Genomic DNA, 21346 nt, shown 5'->3' with positions numbered 1-21346 from the left:
TAAACATATCAGCTGTTATACTTTTCTTCCTTCTTTTTTTATGAAATTCTTGGTTATCGTTCAAAAGTCTCAAAGGAAACAATTATTGGAGAATTTTTTCGTACTACAGGCTACTTTCATCTTTAAGTTATCCCGTAGCAGGGTGGGTTTGATATAATTAATGACTTTTCTGGCCTTATCCATAAGATCTCTTGGTTTTTTTGTTCTCATGTGCTGTTTTTCAATCCCATGATTATTTTTTCTGTTTCCTTTCTATGCTACATCAGACTTTTAAAGTTTATTTTATCGTTGGTTTTTTTTTTAGATTTTCAATCTGTTCAGATGTTTGATTAACCAATTTTTGCTTAAGCAAATATGTTGAAATTCTTAATCAATTTCAGACTGACCGATTTTATTAGTAAAAATAAATGAGCAGGACAATATGGCTTTAATAAAAACTGCGGAACTGAAGATGCACAGTGTAGTGTATGACAGTATTTTAAAATTTAGTCAAGGCCTTTGTCACTAAGCCACATTACATCTTTCTGTATAGGCTTTAATAAAAGGGTATTAGGGAGCTGCCAAAGGATCTTTTAAAATTATATTTGAATAATAAAGTTCAAGAATTTAAATTGGAGAATCTTTAAGCACCCCTCGTTCTGTAGGATGTGCCACAAAGTACCGTTTTGGAATCTATACTGTTCACTTTATATATTGATGGCTTTTTTCTATTTCACCTTGTGACACTGTGGTATGCTATGCTGACGATATAGCGATAATCATAAAAGAAAAGTCTTGGAACGATTTATTCGTGCAGGCTGAAAGAGTTATTAATCTCATTAATTAATAATGAATCTTCTATCGTATAATGCAAGAAATTTTGGGCCCAAACGCAATTTTTTTGTAATTAAAAAAAAAACTAAATTCCCTAAAACTTGAACTTTTTATTCGAGTATGGCTTTGAAGCTTTGTAGAGTGTTATAACTAATTATGAAGATTGAATAACAATGATTGAAAATTGATGAACTGAATTTTGAAGACTGTAAAAAACCCCATGTTCTGTGAATTTATGTCATTTATTTATTACCATGATGAGAAAATATTTTTGTGCAATGTGTAGTGTAAATTAGGCAATTACCCGTTGGAAGTGAAATAAATCAAATTTGAAATTTTTATTTTAGTATGGCTTTGTAGAGCGTTATAACTATTGAAATTAGGATGCTATGCTCCTTAAGAAGGGCCATTGAACTTTTAATGATTTTTTTTACAATTTTGGTTAGCATAGACAGAAGCGAAACGGTCGTATAATCAGATGGAACTTACCTATAATCTGATGAAAGTCTTTTTAAGTATGTCTAGAAAATGTCCAAGTTCAATGGAGGAATTAATTGCGTTTGCGAGGATATTATAAGCTGAATCTGGCAAATTCAGAAACACCTTAATTGAAATATCATCCCAACAGGGAAATTCTTATTTTTAATAGACATTATTGTTTTTTTAATCTCTTCTGTGTCGACAGGAGTAAAATAAAAGAGTTTAGGAATAGAAGTATTATTAAGCCAGTCAATAGAATTATTAGAAGCCATGGAAATTCATTAATCAACAAGTTCTTTTTAAGCACAAAATATAGTGCAGAAAGGCTATATACTGTATAGGTACACACACATTTTTATAATTAATTCTGCACCTCTACCTACATAAAACCATTACCTGATTATTTTTGAAATAAACGTATTAATTTAATCCTTTTTTAAAGTAAATAATTTTGATTCCAGATTAAACACAATAATAGACTCAGACCGAGTAATGGTTATGGATCATGGCGAAGCGGTTGAATTCGATTCACCTCATCTACTCCTCCAAAATGCCGACGGTTATTTTACCAAAATGGTGGAACAGACTGGGCCGAACATGGAGGCAAAACTCAGACAACTCGCCAAAGAAGCGTATGAAAGTCACCAGAACAGTAATTCAAACAACGAACTTGTTCAAAAAGAGATCAAATACGATTGAGGTTCGATCCTCGTCGCCAGGTTTATGTATTAACTAGTCATTTAAAAGAAAAACTACTTTATTTTTATGACGAATTTTTGCCTTAACATAACAAATAATATTTTAGTTTTATTATATATATATATTTACATACAATTGTTATGACACTTAAACAGTATTTACCTTCTACTTTGTACTTAATAAATTATATTTACAATCTAAATTAAATGCACATCGCCTTTTTTTACCAAATCCGACACGCTGTTGTAGCTGATTAAAATTTGAGATCCGGTGGGTAAGTCGATAAGATCGTTGTTGTCTCCATCTCCGTCGTCTATTACGATACCTTCCACGGCTTTTTTCGATTTTAAGAATACCATACTGTGTATATTTGGAGCTACTAGTTGGGCATCTACATCCACTGCATCAGGACAAAAGCTCAGGAAAGAGTCTAGATGTTGTTTTAGATCTGAAGAAATATGGCATTCGTATTACTGAATTAAATAATATATAAATAAGAAACTGCAATTTCTCTTCTTTAGGGGCGTAATTTTGGGACTTGTAGTACTTTAGAGAAAGGAATGAGGTGCAAGTAACAAAAATAAATTTTTTTTTTGCTAAACCGTGGAGGAAGAGGATGGGTGTTTTTATTATTTGAACTCCTCTACAGCAATCAAGAATTTTCAAAGAACTTTTTTGAATTAACATTCAAAATTGGGGACATGCTGCTATAAAAGAAATTTAATGAAATTCTATTTAAAAAAAAAAGAAGCATTTAATGTAATATGTCAGTTAAATTTATTATCCTTCGTTATTAACCAAACTATTATTGACAGCAGTGGCATCCTGTTCCTGAAAATTCATGGATTCATGGACAGTCATTGTGGGATTGCCAAGGAATGATAAAAGTTGAGGAACACTCCAAAGAAACTTTTACAATAAAAGTCAAAGCAATCTGAATATTAGAAGTGACTAATATGTGAAGTAGAACAATATTTAAATGCATGGATTTCCTTCATTTTCTAGAAGTGAATTGCATTAATACTCTTATAATACTATTAACATTATTGTCTAGAAGAATAGGTCAACCATATGGTATTTGCACTGACTTTAGCAAAACCTTGGACCTTTGATCATTATATATTACTGCAAAAACTCGCAAATCAAGACCTTAATTTGTTCTTTGATTGGTGCCACTTGAATAGAATGGCCCTTAATATCATTAAGTGCCATAAGATTACTTTTTCTAAGCAAAGAAACCCTATTGCTTTTCTTTATAAAATAAATAATGTAGCAATTGGTGTCAAAACAGAGGTTTCTGACTTAGGAATATTTATTGACTCCAGGTTATCTTTTAAAAGTCACATCAATCAGGTGACTGGTAGGGCAATGAAAATGCTGGGTTTTATCCAACGGTCTACAACTGATTTGTCTTTGTTTACTTTTAGATTACTTTACTGCTCTATAGTTAGGCCCATCTTGGAGTATGGCTCAATTGTGTGGTCCCCGCCATATAACTGCTACATTGAGCAGATTGAAAAAACTCAAAATAAATTTTTACTATCAGTGGGTCAGGGGTAACCTGAACTTACCCACATTAGAGTCATGAAGAACATTACTGACTTATGTTTTATGCATAAGGTTTTAAATGCTACTATAGATTGTCCCGAGTTATTGTTTCTTTTTAAACTTGGGGTGCCTTCCAGATTGAATAGACAATCAGGAATATTTTCAGTCCCATTATGGTATTAATAAGCAATTACATTGGTACACCGTACCAATTATGGTATTAATAAGCCAATTACACGAATAGCTCGAAGTGCTAATGGTCTGTCAGGACAGATAAGCTTTTTTGACACTAGGATTACATCTTTTAAGGGGCAGTTATTAATATTTAATATTATTTCATAGGGGCTTTAATTAATTAACTCATCTACACCTTTCCTTGATTTATAGATGGTTTTGTATCTGAATATATATGTTTGTATGGGTATGCTATGTAACACTTTTGTAAATGGATTCCGTAAATAAATAATTCTTCGTGTACTCGTTGCTCCACTTTCCACAAAGGCAATTTGTAGAAATTGATGAATTTAAAACCTTTACACACTCACCACAGCTTTATCCTAACTTCTTGTATACCTCAGGTTCTATTCTTGTACTACTTTTTTTCAATCTATCTGTTAATGATTTAGTAAACAATATTTTTTGCCACGGTTAGCCTAAGCCAACGTTCTGAACAGTTTACAGAATTGCCACTGTTAAGGACTATAATTTTTTGTAGCAGGGTCTTAACTTCTATTTATTTATTAAATTGATGGCACCACTCCATTCTAGTAAGGAAAATTCTAAATTTTACTAATCATATTTCTAAATTGATTTAAAGTCAAATCTAATGGATTAAATGGATCTATATCATGGAGTTTATTTAAAAATCTTAAATTTTAAATGTAATTATTGTTGCAGACATAGTTCATAGCATGAAAATTTATATGAAAAAGTTCAAGATCTTAGTTTATGCTGTGGAATATTGAAGTTTATTTGACTTAAAAATTCAGGATATTGAATAAAGTTACTTAAAAATGTATAGATAAATACAGAATTAAACATACATCATAATACAATGTTATAAAGTATTGTTAGATCTAATCTATCCAAAATTACTTGTTTGTCAATGTATGCAACTGGAATTAGCATTTTGTAACTCCAATATCTAAGAAACTTATTCTGAACTTTCTCAATGTAGTTAAAATACTGATCATACATAGGAAATCAGACCAGTGATTCCATATTTGAGTTGAGAAAGTATGAGAGAACAATACAAAATTTTTGTTACATCAATTTTAGAAAACTGGTGTCTGACTAATCAAGTTAGCTTAAATGTGACTTGCTTGAATCCTGAGTATCATAGACCTGAGACAGCTATGCATTATGACTATGAAACTCACATTTATTCCTTAATTAATAAAGTTATTTCAGCTTCCAGAATGTTGGGTTTTATGACAACAAATTTCCAACTATTTAATGATTTGCCAGCAATTCAATTTCTCTTTTTAGTTTTCTTGGATTGAGGCTTGAATCTGGTTCTATAGTGTGGAATTCTCAGTATCAGTGTCATTCAGAGAAGACTTATTAAGAATCTGTCCTTTTGTCACGGTTTGGTGTTGAATCTCTGGCTATGAGTAGAATGATACTTTACTCAGTCAGTTTTCTATGCAAGCTTGTTAATATCAAAATAGGTAGGCCATTTTTTCTAGCACTACTACCTTACCACAGTCAGGCTAAATTCAATATCCTTCAGAATGATCCCATTATTGTTATGTGAAAAAATTTTAATTCTGAATTGCAATTTACATTGCTGCCATTTATCAGATATTCTTCTAAATGTAGAGACACTTTCATTAATTAATAATTTTATTCTCATTTTATTTAGACTAGTCCTTCTACATTCATTACCAGTGAATTCTATTAAATAAAGTACCTACTGAATTTGTGTAGTTGCTTTTTTATAAATTTGATATTATGATTATAACTATTATCATTATATGATCACGAAACTTGAAAATATTTATGCCCATTCAACAAGGAACAAGTAATATTTACACTGAATTTTGTAGCATAAATAATACAGAAATTAGAACATTTTTCTATGCTGCGTCTCTCTGTAAGATTTTTAGTAATTAAAATAATTGAAGAGTTATAGTGACCTTAAAGAGTTTAAGAGTTTTTATAATATATATGAATATGCAACTGATATTAAAAAACTTACTTTGCTCAAACTCTTGTGCAAACTCCAATTCATTTGGGCTTAAATACAATTCCCTGTTATTTTCTGCCCGTTGCTTTTCCTGGTTTAAAATATGAGTTGAAAAAGCTTCAATTTTTTCAAGTCGCAACCTTAAGTAACTTGTTACTATAAACCTCAGTCTAAAAATGAAAAAAGCAACTTTTAATTTGGGGCAACATTAATATGTGGGTGTCTAGTACCTGTCGACTTCCATTTGATGTATTCCCTTTTTAAAATCTGTGTTTTTTAACTGTTGAAGCTGAGTTTCAATATTCGTGATCTGGCCCAAGAGAATCTCAACATATTCCATTTTGTGTGGCAAAATTTCGGGGGCGAATTTCTCGTTAAGCCAGGCCTCCTCCATATCTTTTATAACTTGTTCCAACGATATGTCCCCCTAAAACTTTACCATTAAACTCCCTCCATTAAAAATTCCTTGATGAAGCCCTAAGTACCTCTTCGTCCTCATCAAACATATCTTCACTAATAATATTCTCATCGACGTCCATCGTAAGTAAGTTAAATAAAAGAAAAACTAACTAAAGTATGTAAGGAAATTATGAGGGAGTACTTTACAAACTTTTTTGTTTGTTTATATTTGATTTTTATCTTCCCGCCACTTATGACAAGTCACTGACAGTGTCAAAATCTTTGACATTCGCACTTTTGACAGCAACGAAAATTTTAAGGTTAGTAAACATTTGTCAAACGTCAGGTTTAGGTGTGGTAAATAGTTTTTCACGATAAAAGCCCGGATGATTCACTTGAAAAATAAAGAAAAATTTATGGTAGTTTAGTTAAATGTTAATACAGAAATTAGTACAAAATGGATAGCGAAGGTAGAAAAGTTATTGTGTGCGATAATGGCACTGGGGTACGTATCAAATTGTAGGAAAGAATCCGCCCCCCAGGAGAAAAATAAATTCTGTTTTTCTTCTGGACACACCAATATTTCATGATATTTTGCCCATAATACCAGTTAAAAGTAGTAGGGAACCTCATAAGATAAACAAATCTTGTAAGCTCCAAATTTCACAGCAAAAAACTAAAATTTATGTTTATCTGGTTTCACTTCTAAAGTGTCTGACTTGGCATAGCTTTAGATTTAAGTACTAAAGAGGTTATTTATTTTAACAGTTTGTCAAATGCGGCTATGCTGGATCTAACTTCCCTGCTCATATATTTCCCTCAATGGTTGGCAGACCCATAATCCGGGCAGTAAACAAAATTGGCGATATTGAAGTTAAGGTATGTATATTCTAGTTTGGTCATTGTATCATGTTCCTAAAGCCAGTGTAAAATATTGTAGAATTTATAAACTTACATTTTCATTTGAATATTCATCAATGTTAGTTTTCATTTCTCATTTTATAGTAAAATATAACTGTTATTTGAGTCAAAAATTACATCATCAATTTCTTTCAATACCTCTTAGATAGATTTATGCACATATGATTATCACAACTAATTCATTTAATAATAGAATAATGCCCATTTTCTATAATACACCATTAAACTAGTATTCTGTTATTTTAGTCCTTGTATGTTGCCCATTATATATTTATGTTAGTTTCTGTTCTAGGATTTACATGTAGATGTAAGTCTAAGTATGTCTTTTGTGTTGTGTTGATTTGTTTGATTACATAAACTAATTTTGTTTGACTAAAATAGTAGTAATCAATAACAAATATCCAAAGAAATACTACTAGCACTAACATTGCATACCCTAATTATGCCTATTTGTTCTATAAAATTTTACTCACTCAATAAATACAGAATACTTGTATTTATCTAATAAAAAAATACTTTACATGCCTACAGGAAGTCGCTAGTACCCTTCCTGTAAGTAATTTTATTCTTTTAAAAAATCTAAGCAGTTTTATCCTTAGCTTTAGCTGATTGCGCCCTCATTTAAAAAAATATGCTAAACTAGAACCCTCTTTTTAAAATCACCTTATGAAAACAATTTTATTCATTTATTTCTCATGATCATTTCACAGGATCTTATGGTTGGCGATGAAGCCTCTGCCCTAAGATCACTATTAGAAGTGAACTACCCAATGGAAAATGGTGTGGTGAGAAATTGGGAAGACATGTGCCATGTCTGGGATTATACTTTTGGTCCTCAAAAGATGAATTTGGATCCAAAAAATACCAAAGTAATTATTTTCAGTTTCTTTTTTCTTGTTTCAATTCCTATATTTAACATTGGTTATAGATCCTTTTGACTGAACCGCCAATGAATCCGACCAAAAACAGGGAAAAAATGATTGAGGTTATGTTTGAAAAGTATGGTTTTGCTGGGGCATATGTTGCAATACAAGCTGTATTAACTCTTTATGCTCAAGTAAGTTCCTAATAGAGTCATATTTGGGCATTACAAATAATCTTTGCGGTTAGGGTCTCCTCTCAGGGGTAGTAGTGGACTCTGGAGATGGTGTCACACATATTTGCCCAGTCTATGAAGAATATGCACTGCCCCATTTAACCAGAAGGCTCGACATTGCCGGACGGGATATAACCAGATACCTTATTAAGTTGTTATTGCTTAGAGGTTATGCATTTAATCATTCTGCTGACTTTGAAACAGTAAGGAACCTTTTGTGAGTATAATATAACATTTTAGGAAATGTCTGTTTTCAGGTCAGAATAATGAAAGAAAAGCTGTGTTACATAGGTTATGACATTGAAACTGAACAAAGACTTGCCTTAGAAACTACCGTGCTAGTGGAGCCTTATACTCTCCCTGATGGGAGGGTCATTAAGGTCGGAGGTGAAAGGTTTGAGGCTCCAGAGGCCCTCTTTCAGCCCCACCTGATCAATGTTGAAGGGCAAGGGATTGCTGAACTGATATTTAATACTATTCAAGTAATTTTTAAATCTACTTCATGATACTTAGCTTTTTAAGTTTATTTTATTGAGCCAATACTTAATGCTCATTTATTGAAAAGAAGGAGAAAATAGTCTTAAACAAGTTTATTTTCTTCTCCTTGTTATTAATTGATTATTGGAGATTCTATTTTTTAACATTTATTGGTGGATAAATTTGAGTCTATTCTTTCCACAAATGAAAAGGTCTATTCTCACAATCCATTCAAAACTGAACGGACTTATATAAGTTCTATGTAAGGTATGTGGATGATAATTCTATTATTTGGAAACAAGAGGATAATTTGTTACCTCACTTTTGAAATTAAGTCAATAGCCTGCACAATTTAATAAAATTTACTTTAGAATCATAGAATGTCATGAATCATGATGAATGACAACAAAAACGCAATTTTTTGGACTTGACTGTTACTTGAAGACGTTATAATTTGGATTTTCAAGTTTATAGGAAGGCTACCTATACTGGAACTGCCATTCCTGAGATATCACTACATCCAATTCAACATAAATTGGCTGCCTTTCATAGTTACTTACATATACTAGTTTCAGTACCCTTTTTCAAAAAGAATTTAATATTATTTTATCAGATTGCAATTCAAAATGATCCATAAACTTGTACGTAAAAACACCAAGTTAGTTCAATTTATCCAAAATTTAAAGAAAACTTTCGACACTAAACCTTACAGATCTTTAACTTATTATGGTAGCATGTCAAACAAATTAACAAATATTTTAAAACCCTTCATTCCTGAAGAAACCTAATTGTTGGTGTATGAATTAACTTGTTCTGTTAAATATATTCTTAGAACTTATATGAATTTCAAAATGCCCATAAAAGAACATTGAAGAGGTCTTAATAAACCTAACAATACTTCATCACAATTTACTATACATTTGATAGATTGCAATCATAATTGAGGGGGTTAGAAGCTTTTTTCAGAAATCGATCTAAGTGTAAAAACTGAAAACATTATTTTATATCATGGCAAAGAAAACTAAGTGCGTTTCAATACTAGTGCTACTCTCTATGAACTGTTGAGAAAATCAGCAGATTCAGTAGCCCGTATTATTAATTGGCATAGGGAACTAAATGCGCTTGAACCCCTTTGCCACTCAAGCATCAGTCATGTAGTAGATTACGCGCGAAGTGGAAGAGGTTAAGTTTTACAAGTTTTTAAGTTGTTTTGAAGTTTTTTTAAAATCAAAATGGTTACTTCTGATGACGACCAAAATGGTAAGTTCTCAAAGTGATATATAATTTGTTGAAATATGTTTTCCTTGACGTTATTTTTTTTAAAATCTTAGATTTGTTTAGTGATAATTCCGATGTTGATATGGACTACGTCCCAAATCAAAATAGTTCACAGTCATCTTCAGATTCAGAGCTTAGCATAGTAGAAAGAGAACCTCAAGCAAGTACATCTAAGAAACGAACACGAAAAATAGCACAGTGAAAGCGATCCGAAGCAAAACTAAATCGTAATTCTGGCCAAGGGTACGTTGGACGACGGGGTGAAGTTCATGAAGCAAAATCAGTTAAACCATACAATCACATTTGTAGATACAAATGTAATGAACATTTCACCGAAAAAGTGCTCATGTCTATATTTTCAGATTTCTGGGATCTCGGAACGAAACAGAATGGTTGGGACTTACAAACTTCATTCATTGTTTCATGTGTAGAAACACATGAAACAATGAATCAAAGCTTATTCCTAAACGACCCAATCGACTTGCAGTTTCTCAAAAAAACGTCAGCACAATCATAACGTTGAAAAATTATCGCGTTTGTAAGCAGTTTTTTTTGTGTACGTTGGATATTTCTCAAAAGAGGTTCTATAACGCTGTCAGTAAAGATAAAGAAACAGGAATCGCCCATACAGATTAAAAAGGTCGTCATACTCCTGGAAATAAACTAAGCGAGGACACTATCAATTTAGTGAAAGAGCATAAAAATTCATTTCCTAAGTTTATTAGCCATTATACAAGAAAGGATAACCCAAACTGTAAATATCTATCTCCAGAATTAAATATTTCAAAAATCTACAGTTTGTATAAAGACTTTTGTTCACAACGACGAACAGATCCTGTAAAAATAAGCAAATACCGTGATATTTTTAACACTCGGTTCAACCTTAGTTTTCACCGGCCTTACACCGACACTTGCTCATCTTGCGATATTTTAAAAATCAAAATAGATGCCCTAGATCTAGGTTCTGAAGACAAGAGAGCCTTACTCCGCGACCACGAGATTCATTCAAGGAAAGTGTCTTCTGTTAAATCCTTGAAGAATCAGGCAACTACCTTAGCTAAAGAATCCCCCCAAACTCGTTCGTGCCATATGTTTTGACCTGCAAAAAACTCTACCCACATCTGTTACATGCAGCAAAGCCTACTATTTACGTCAACTTTGGACATACAACCTTGGAATACATGATCTAGCTACTGGTACTGGCAACATGTATATGTGGCATAAGGGAATGGCAACGAAAGGTCTCAGGAGGTTTTATCATGTCTAATCAAATATATTGAATGTCTGCCACCAACTATTACCCATATATACACTGTCAGTGACAACTGCAGACAAAATAAAAATATAGTGAGATCCTGGACCTATATTGTGCAACATATCCACACAAAAGCGTAGATCATCAATTTCTTGTCTCGGGCCATTCATTCATGGAGTGCGACCAGGATTTTGCCCTTATAGAAAAATCAAAAAGGAAGCTTACATATTTACTCCTGATGATTGGATCCATTTTGTGGAAGGCGTTAGTCGCAAATTTATTCTGGTTAAAATGCAGTCTCAGGATTTTAAGTCAATATCTCCAATGGATAGCTACATGAAACCAAACATTGTAGGCCTTAGTAAGATGCAATGGTTGCATTTTGAAAAAGCCAAACCTTACAAGATGTTTTATAAAGAGGCCTACAACCAAGAAATCGCATTTAATATAATGGACCTAAAAAAAAAAAAATACTACTGGACGCCCAAAGAATCAGCCAACCACTGTAGCATTGCCAAATTTGCATGTTACCCCACCAAAAATCAAACTGGCCAAGTATCAAAATCTCTTGCAGCTACTACCTTTTGTTTCGTCTGTCCATCATAAATTTTACAAGGATCTGTTATATGAAGGAAAAACCTCAAGGCTTCAACAACAACAAATTAATGTCACCCAAGAAGAGAATACAGACACTTACAGAAATTTTAAATCCGATGCTTAATATGTTTTTCTTTATATTGAGTTCATGTTAATTTCTCCATTAGAATAAACATTTCTTTATTTTGGTAAATTGTTATGTATTTTATTTTTAAGGCAAAGGGCTTTAAGTGACTGGCCTATAAGTTTTAACTCGCAAAAAAGCCTTACATAAACCAAAAAATGATGTCTAGAATTAATTAAATGCATTTTGAAACATTAAAATTACAATATTTAATAAAAACAGAAATATAAAATATCACCGAATATTTTTTAATGACCATAAACTTTAAATCAAACATCCTCAAAACTCTTAATTTGTTACTTGGACCCGTCGGCTTCTGACCCCCTCAATTACAATCTTAACAGCTACTTTACAAATAATTTAGAACTTTAAAGAATATAATTGAATAACATTTTTATTTCCAATATTGATCAAAGTTAAGTATGTCACAATTCTATATCACATTATTGCTATTCACCATTTTTACATTAATTTTAGTTCACTAATTTTACATATACAGTCCAACCACATACTTAAACTTATTTAATTACTTGGACATTTGACTATTTCTGGGTATTTTATTGAAAAAAAGTGTTATTAGAAAGTCTGAGAAAACTTACTTGATATGTCCATTATTCTGGGTAAAATAGTTATGAATATCCTTTTGATTAGTGTACTTCTCCAGATTACTCTTTATGAATTTGAGGTAATGAGATGTATAGACCTGGCAAGGTAGGGAAGCCATTTTCCTTAAAGTTTTCGGATATAACTTAAGCATATAACAAAATTCTGATTACCTTATTCTGCAATTTTAATATTCTCTGTATGTGGAGAATGACCCTATCAAGAAGCCCATAGTTGCAATGAGACATAAACAAAGAATTGCATGCTAATAAGAGTGATTCTCTAGGTAATTGATTTTTTAATGACCTGATTAGGAACATATTTTTTAATAATGTATGAGACAATGTGACCTTCCCATGACAAAATTTGATTCAGACTTAGTCTCATTTGGTGACAATTCATTTTAAACCACTCAATTGCCTCTTGTTTTTTTTCAGAAATACTTGTTTCTACTTCTTTACCATTCGGACTTTGACCAAGTTTGTAGTATCGTTAGCAAATAGTACAAGATTTTCCCTCGGACCCAAATTTATATAAATTAAAAAGAGTATGGGGCCCAGCATGAAATCCTGAGATACCCCACATGTAATACTACTCATGCCCGAGCATTTACCAGTCATAGAAACAAATTGATTCCAGCAATCAAACATGATTTTTATAGAATTTGCTACATTTACAAAAAACTCGTTTAGGTTTTTGTAAATGTTAAGCCAAAGGCTTTTACTTGTATTAGAAAATTGGGTAACATTAGATAAGATAGAAAATTAGAACATTTGGGTATTAGAAAATAGGTTTGAGCTTTTGCCAATTACAAAGTACTTTAATAAATAATAAAAGGAAATACAAAAATGAGCAAATACACAATGCGCATAATAACGCAGAAATAATCCACACTAATAAAATAAAATAACAAATACCCAACACATCACTGATCAGTTCAGTTCTGTTTTAGTTTATTTAGCATTATTTTTTTTTTAAGTGATTCTGACTAATTGAATCAATGTCAATATCGGAAGCATATAAGTTAAAATATTTACAAAGTTTATAAATGGGAGAATTCTTATAAAAGTTGGTTCGTGAATAAGCCAGATGAAAAACTGGTAATGGATGGCGAGTGTTAATTTTGTTTTTCAGTTTTGAAAAGAGCGCACAATAATATTCTAATTCTTCTTTTACTCAGAGACAGTCTATCAAAAACCTGCAACAAATGATCATTATCACAGCCTCTGATATATACCTGGAGATATGTACCAAATTTCCTCAAATACATGCACTTCAGGAACCTTCTCTGAACACCTTCAGCCATTGCCACCCAGATACCGTACTGGGGGACCAAATAATGGACCCATATTCTAAGATTGATAAAACTAAGCTATCGAAAAGATGGAAACTCACGTCATTACATCCGCTCCTTCTAACAATAAATCAATAAAACAATAGATCCCTCTGCTGGGTTACTCTTTGAAGTTGTTCACCAATAAAGGTGTAATTCAAAATTATGGGATTACTATTTAGGGCGAATGACATATACAAGCACATTTACTGACTAAATCTATTTACATCGCAACATCACAAAATTCATCTTACAAAGCCTGACAGCCATTCTCCGATTGAATATGAAAGAAACACTTGAAATCGTTGGCAAACAATAATCCCTTTGCATTTTCAATATTGCAAGGCAGATCGTTGACCGCAGCCATAAACAACAGTGGTCCAAGATTGGAGCCCTGTGGAACACCAGAAGTACTTTTAAAGATACACGACTTGGAACCTTTAAATTCAACTTATTGAAACCTACAACATAGGTATGGCAATTAATATTTGCTTGTATTAGGCAAGTAATAAAAGGAGACACATCTAAGTCTGATCAAGATTTCAGGATTGTACAGTGTCTCACTCTATCAAATGCTTTCTCCATATCCGTATAGATAACATCAACCTGGGATCCTCTCCTCATGGACATATTGATAGAATGAGACAATATTAGTGAATGTTGATTTTTTGGGCAAAAATCTATGTTGAATAATGCGACCAGCTATTTCACTAAATAGGCGCTCAAAGATAATCAATGGACTAACCATCCGCACCTGCCGATGCCGCCCCTCTCGCCTATCGGAGTTTATCGATCCCCCGCATGCGGGGGATTTATACCGGTCGTCGGCGAAATGTGGTTATAGGGTTGACTCGGTTCAGTTTATTTTCGACGTTTACCGAGTGTGCCAATATTTTTTGTTGGTAAATTTACCTGGTATGTAATTGGTCAATTTCTTGAAATGTACCTGGCATGTGATTGGTAATTCCTTATTTCTTATTTTATTTTATTTTGCTGTTTAAATGCATAAACGTCAAATAAGGCCTTATTTTATTCTATTTGTCTGTATAAATTCAGCTTAACTAGTCGGCAATTAAGGTATACATTTAGGTTTACACCCTTTATATTAGGTACACCTTTATTAAGATTAAAGGGTTTTTAGGGGATTCTAGTTTTCTTAACAACATTCCTAAGGTTTTGACTCAAATTTAAGTGTTTTATTAGTATTATAAAAAAAATAAAAGCAAAGAAAAAATGGCGACTGGATGCATACATAAATATATTACCTATTACCTAGTTGTTGTTTATTTAATGTGTCACAATGAATAAGCGTCAAAACTCATCAAAATATTTTAAAATAAAAAAACCTTGATTTTACCCTATAATATTATTAAACTTAATACTTTCCTTACTGCCCCCCGTAAACGCATTTCTAATGTGAACTTTGTGGACGGACTTGTATCCTGTTATGCGAGGGGTGCCGGCGTAGTTTACAAGTGATTTACGACCGCTTATAAAAAAAGGCGGCATTTTGAGGCGATCAAAGAAGTGATTCTACTTGTTGAAATCTATATACTTTGCCAAGACTTTAGAAACAGAGCTCATAATAGAAATTGGGCGGTAGTTCTTAATTTCATCTCTAGAGCCAGATTTGTATATAGGAATTATTTTGGTCATTTTCCACCTATCTGAATAACTTGAAGTTTGGAGAATAATATTGTTGTTGTATACTAATTTAGACTTTCTTATTTTATTTTTATAGTTTTTCCTATGTATTTCTGATATTTACAAGGTCATCTGAAAAGAAATTTTCAGAAAGTGTACTTTTTTCACACAAACCTTTTAGATTATCAGTGAACCATTTAACAGAACCAGATAACATTTTTAGAAAAGCATTCATCAACACTAGTTGAAAACATATTTAGAAATAAGGTCATTACGACCTATATTTTTGCTGTAGTTCTGTTCATTTTCATATTATTGGTTATTATTATATTCTTTGCCACTTATTGTTCTTGGTATTGTTATGTATTTTATTATATTCTGGTAAATTGACTGTCCCGTTGAAATAAATGAATCGGCCATTTGAGAAACAGCACATGTCACTTTTAAACCATTTTACAGAAAATAAGAAAAACTAAAAATCTCAAAGAATGTATTAAAAAATTATTTTTAAATAATTAGCATTAAAAACTTGTTCGATTTCGGGCATAATACAATAATATTAAAACCTTAAAGAAAAATTAGAAAAAAAATATGGGTATTTGAAAATGCGCGACATGTGATGTTTCTGAAATGAACATAAAAACTCAGAATATAAGGATATATTTTTATTGAATAATACGTCAAAAAAAAGATAACATGAAAAACAAAACTAATTAATGGTCTTCATTTTCAGTTCTCGGCCAATTTATTATCTCTGTATAAAAGCCGTGATGTTCTTCTGGAATGTATGCAAAAAGCCGCTTTATGTCTTCAAGTTTTTTTGAATTTATCGGAACCTTTCCTTGTGAATAAGCTGGTTGTTGCACAGGGGTAGGAAGTTGTAATAAGTTGGAGGTGGCAAGTCTAAATTTATGGCTTGTAACCCCGTCTATAAAATTAAACGCCTCAACTACGCCAGGTTCATTTGAAGAATATCTAAAATGCGTGAAGTTTGAAATTTGAAATGTGTATTTTTGGTCCCTCGGCACACCTCTACCAAGAGATCAAAGTGTTTTTTTTTATAGAACTTTGGCCACCAACCTTTAAAATCAGCAAAATCTTCAATTTTTGGCAAGTTTTACAAAATATTTCGATTTTTTTGTTGAATTGACCATCATTTCGACGTATTCCATTATTGAGTAGATTCTATCATGTTTTTTAATCACTCGTTTAATGGTTGCAAAATTTCGATAATTTGTTAAAAAAGAGTGACCTCGTTGTGGAAAATACTGTTTAATGGTTTCGAATCGCTTCGTATGCACCAACGCCATTAAAAATCTGATTATAGTATGGTTTCACTGCAACTGTCGGAGAAAATATGTAGATGTTTAGTCCCGAGTGGAATTTCATTCTGCAAAAAGTCCAAAAGAAATGACGCTACTTCGTTGGGACCCTTTCTTGCGATACCCTCATGATAAAGGTAGAACTTGGCTTTCTGTTTTCCAGCTAAATTTATTCCAAAAACATTAAGAGTAAGCTGTCTTAAATAAAAAGTTCCTTGTACTGGAACCCGTGGCAATTGAAGGTTCTGCATATAATCAAATGTTATTACGACGGTATCATAATTTTCGGGATTTTGGGAAATTTCAGTACAGAGTTTTAGTTTGTTATAAAATTTCTTAGTTCTGCGTTTATGCACCATTAATTCCGCAGCAGCGGTTCGTTTAGCAGTATCATTCAGCGAGGGACTTTTTATTTTGACACCTAGTTCTTCGCATTTGCAGCAGGTGTCCACTTGCGGTCGTCCAAAAGAGACGGAAAATCTTTCTTGAAAGATTTTCAAGTAGAACTTGTAGTATTTTATTTTGGTTGACGGGTTCTGTATTTTAAATAAGTTGTACATAATTTTCACGTTAAGTTTCTTGTCAAGATAATGTCTTTCTTTGCTACTATAATGTGAAATTTTCGTAGGAAAGCTCCTGATATGATCCTGAATCTGGCAAACTATATTTCCTGGAATTGGGGTGTAATTGCGTGAATGTTAATAAAAGCCTTTTTGCACACCACGATTCGTCCAGATGAGTATGTTAAAAAGTATTTAAATGTGTAAGATTTCGGTTTAGCTCGCCCTATATTCCTTGGCCTTTTAACTTTAACGCTTGTAAATATGCATCCTGCTCATTCTTGGTTGCCAAAAACCTGAATTTTTGAAAAATCTCCTGACGGTCACCTTCGGAACGTCGGTTATAACACTTTAACTTACATCTACAAAAAAAAATGTACTTAACAAAAGCTAACCTAACCTTCAAAACCCGTAACAACTTACCCGCAGTTTTCACCCTGTTCTTTAGCAGAAACTACAGCACCTTTATAATTAATATATTCTTCACCCTTTAGTCTAGTATTTTCTATTATTTCACACTTGTATAACTTTCTTTTACCCTTCTTTTTGTTAAAATAGTCGGAGCACTATCAGAGTCACTACCACTTGTTGACGGCATGGTTTAAAATAACAAAAAACAAAACAAAAAATAGCACTACTTATAATACTTTGCCAAGACTTTAGAAACAGAGCTCATAATAGAAATTGGGCGGTAGTTCTTAATTTCATCTCTAGAGCCAGATTTGTATATAGGAATTATTTTGGTCATTTTCCACCTATCTGGATAACTTGAAGTTTGGAGAATAATGTTGTTGTTGTATAATAATTTAGACTTTCTGATTTCATTTTTATAGTTTTTGCTATATGTATTTCTGATATTTACAAGGTCATCTGAGGAGAAATTTTCAGAAAGAAAGTGTACTTTTTTCACACAAACCTTTTAGATTATCAGTGAACCATTTAATAGAACCAGATAACATTTTTACAAAAACATTCATCAACACTAGTTGGTAACATATTTAGAAATAAGTAATTTGTGGCAAAGCTCCTGATATGATCCTCAATCTGGCAAACTATATTTCCTGGAATTGCATTTCCAGAAATACACTTGCCTCTTTTGTCATTAGGATGTTTGCCCTCTACAAGTAACTAAGTTAGACGTCGAACTCTAGCAGGTGTAATTGCGTGAATGTTAATAAAAGCCTTTTTGCACACCACGATTCGTCCAGATGAGTATGTTAAAAAGTATTTAAATGTGTAAGATTTCGGTTTAGCTCGCCCTATATTCCTTGGCCTTTTAACTTTGACGTTTTGGCAAGACATTAACGCTTGTAAATATGCATCCTGCTCATTCTTGGTTGCCAAAAACCTGAATTTTTGAAGAATCTCCTGACGGTCACCTTCGGAACATCGGTTATAACACTTTAACTTACATCTACAAAAAAAATGTACTTAACAAAAGCTAACCTAACCTTCAAAACCTGTAACAACTTACCCGCAGTTTTCACCCTGTTCTTTAGCAGAAACTACAGCACCTTTATAATTAATATATTCTTCACCCTTTAGTCTAGTATTTTTTATTATTTCACACTTGTATAACTTTATTTTACCCTTCTTTTTGTTAAAATAGTCGGAGCACTATCAGAGTCACTACCACTTGTTGACGGCAATAACAAACAACAAAACAAAAAATAGCACTACTTATAATGCTTTGAGAAAGAGCTCATGTCACTGGCTCGTGTTGTTACTATATGGAACGATGTATTTACTCTTAAATATTGCATTATCGGTATAAAATCAAAATGGCCGAAAATATGACATGTGCTGTTTCTCAAATGACCGATTCAAATGCCTTCGAGAGACTACTCCAGTCCTTTTCACAAATCTGTTTATAAAAGTCTGCAAAACCGTTAAAATTTCTTATTGTAGGTGTCAGGATGATGGGGTGTATCTTGTAGACCATTAATGAAGATATTGTGAGAAAAGACCAGTTCGATTTATTGAGTGAAACTATACCTAATAAAATATTATTACACGTTTTCAGGCAGCAGATATTGATATGCGGCCAGAACTGTACAAGCACATAGTGCTATCCGGCGGTTCGACGATGTATCCGGGGCTTCCCTCACGTCTGGAACGTGAAATTAAACAATTATACCTAGAGCGGGTGCTAAAAAACGACACCGATAAACTGCAAAAGTTTAAAATCCGCATCGAAGACCCGCCGAGGCGGAAAGACATGGTGTTCATCGGCGGAGCGGTCCTAGCGGAAGTGATGAAAGATCGAACGGAGTTTTGGCTCTGGAGGAGCGAATACGAGGAGCAAGGGGTGAAGATTTTGAAGAAACTGGGCAACAGGGCCGGCTAGATTGTGTAGTAAACGTGATTATTTTATCCTTTGATTTTTTTTTGCATTTTTGTTTTTAAATGATAACGACGACTGTTTTTTTTCTGTTTGTTTAAGAATATATGAGAGAAGTTTGGTCGGTATTTAAGTGGGTGGATGTAATTGTAAAATCGGAAGAGGTCTTTAAAAAAAAATGTATATTACTGCGAGAGTTGCGGTTAGGTTTTTACTGCCGAGTGGGAGTCATATTAAAATGAAAATTAGCGTGAATATACAGTAAAGCAGATGGGGGATTATTTCGAGGCAATTCATCATAATCAAATTCATTTTATGCTTTAAAAAAGGTTGTTTAATAACTATGTCAAAAGGATCTATGAAAACTTTTGTTTATTGTTAATTACTTCTGACATCATTATTAGAATTAATTTTCCTTTTATGGCTGCAGCTGGAAACTGGTATTAGGAGACATAAGAAGCAATTTAATTTTCTTTAGTGGAACTTTAGGTAAAAAATTATGAATTGAAAGCAACATTTTCCGGTAGCTTTTCAGGAAACTATTTGCTTATCATCTACGCTTTAGTGTTTGATTTGTATTCGACTGGAAATGTTTTTTTTGCAAAGAAAGATTGGACTTTTCGAGTTTATAAATATTAAGCAGTTTTCTATTATTCATTTCTAACTTTAGAGATTTTTCTGCTTTTAAATGTAAATTATAGAATATGTAAATTTGGTTTTTCCAAAAGAACGGGGTCACTACATTTTCTTATATTTTTTGGGTAAACCATTCTTCCCGGATTAATTGTCTCAACCTTTTCAACACTTCCCAATGAAGTTTACCATATGAAGCTAAAGTATGTTTGTCTTTTTCTAAGTCTCAGAAAAATGGGAAAAGAGAAAATTAAAAATTAAGATCATAAAATAACAGAATGTGTTTTTAACTAACAAAATAAAATATAACGCTAAAACACCTGTGTGCGTTAAATAGCTACGTTTACAACCCGCGGATCTATTAGGTCCATGGATCAAATGCTGGACTATTTTTTTTTAGTGCAGCCCTGTTTTCAAGGATTCATTTTGAGGGTTAAATTAGTGCAGGATTATCTCTAGGATCAAAATTTCAGTTGAAGGGAGATCAGTTTCGAGGAAGAATTATAGAACATAACCTCTAATCTTTAAAAGTGTTATTGTTGTATAAAATAACAAAAATAAACCATTTTTTTTTTCAAGACTGAAGCTTGTCCTCTTCCTCTTCTTGTTTATTTTTGGGTACCGTAGAATGGGGCTATTTGAGATTTTTTTTGAGGTTTTTGAGCGATATCTATAAGACAAAAGTAAGCTTGATCAATTTTGTAATGGCGTTGGAAAGACCTATGATAGAGGTATCTATTTCTTATATTTGACCAACGGCTTCCTCTTCTGGGAGCCGTAAAAAAAATTTTTTAGGGCCTTCTCAAATTGCCCCATAGGGTGGGGCTTTTTGAGAATATGGCTTAAAATTGCATAAATCATCATTTATCCACTGAAGGGGATATTTGGAAAACAAAAAAACATTTAAAAAAAAAAAAAACATGTTAACATATAAAAAAAATATACAAAACAAAAAATATTTCTTGCAACATTGCAAATTACAATTAAAAAATGTAAACAAAAAAACATAAAGTAGATAACTCTAAAAAATGATCA

The 21346-nt window shown here is 32.4% G+C and overlaps 3 protein-coding genes and 1 long non-coding RNA gene across 4 annotated transcripts in view; 2 read left to right on the top strand and 2 right to left on the bottom strand.

The window, feature by feature from the left end:
• LOC126734888 (ATP-binding cassette subfamily C member 4-like) overlaps window positions 1–2199 on the top strand; it is a 36604-nt gene extending 34405 nt beyond the window's left edge. The window contains exon 21 of the mRNA XM_050438719.1: window positions 1755–2199. Coding sequence (XP_050294676.1) covers window positions 1755–1992 — 238 coding nt within the window. The 3' untranslated portion in view covers window positions 1993–2199. The remainder of the gene's footprint in view (window positions 1–1754) is intronic.
• Window positions 2033–6518, bottom strand: LOC126734891 (DNA replication complex GINS protein SLD5). Its single transcript, XM_050438721.1, has 4 exons — window positions 6214–6518; window positions 5959–6155; window positions 5741–5898; window positions 2033–2440 (listed from the first exon to the last, which is right to left on the bottom strand). Exons 1-4 carry the CDS (start codon window positions 6265–6267, stop codon window positions 2190–2192), a joined length of 660 nt encoding a protein of 219 aa, XP_050294678.1. The 5' UTR covers window positions 6268–6518; the 3' UTR covers window positions 2033–2189.
• On the top strand, window positions 6457–20933 carry LOC126734889 (actin-related protein 2). The gene is made up of 7 exons (XM_050438720.1): window positions 6457–6632; window positions 6896–7006; window positions 7759–7917; window positions 7977–8105; window positions 8159–8347; window positions 8402–8626; window positions 19361–20933. The coding sequence occupies exons 1-7, from the start codon at window positions 6585–6587 to the stop codon at window positions 19682–19684; spliced, it is 1185 nt and encodes a 394-aa protein (XP_050294677.1). The 5' UTR covers window positions 6457–6584; the 3' UTR covers window positions 19685–20933.
• LOC126734892 (uncharacterized) lies at window positions 17290–19362 on the bottom strand. The gene is made up of 3 exons (XR_007660197.1): window positions 18812–19362; window positions 18686–18751; window positions 17290–17633 (listed from the first exon to the last, which is right to left on the bottom strand). It is a non-coding gene; the product is annotated as an uncharacterized LOC126734892 (long non-coding RNA).
• Window positions 20934–21346: the final 413 nt, after the last annotated feature.

The sequence above is a fragment of the Anthonomus grandis genome, chromosome 4, assembly GCF_022605725.1.
Source record: "Anthonomus grandis grandis chromosome 4, icAntGran1.3, whole genome shotgun sequence".
Taxonomy (NCBI): Eukaryota; Metazoa; Arthropoda; class Insecta; order Coleoptera; family Curculionidae; genus Anthonomus; species Anthonomus grandis.
The sequence above is the reverse complement of the archived record's forward strand: the minus strand, read 5'-3'. Positions and strand labels throughout refer to the sequence as shown.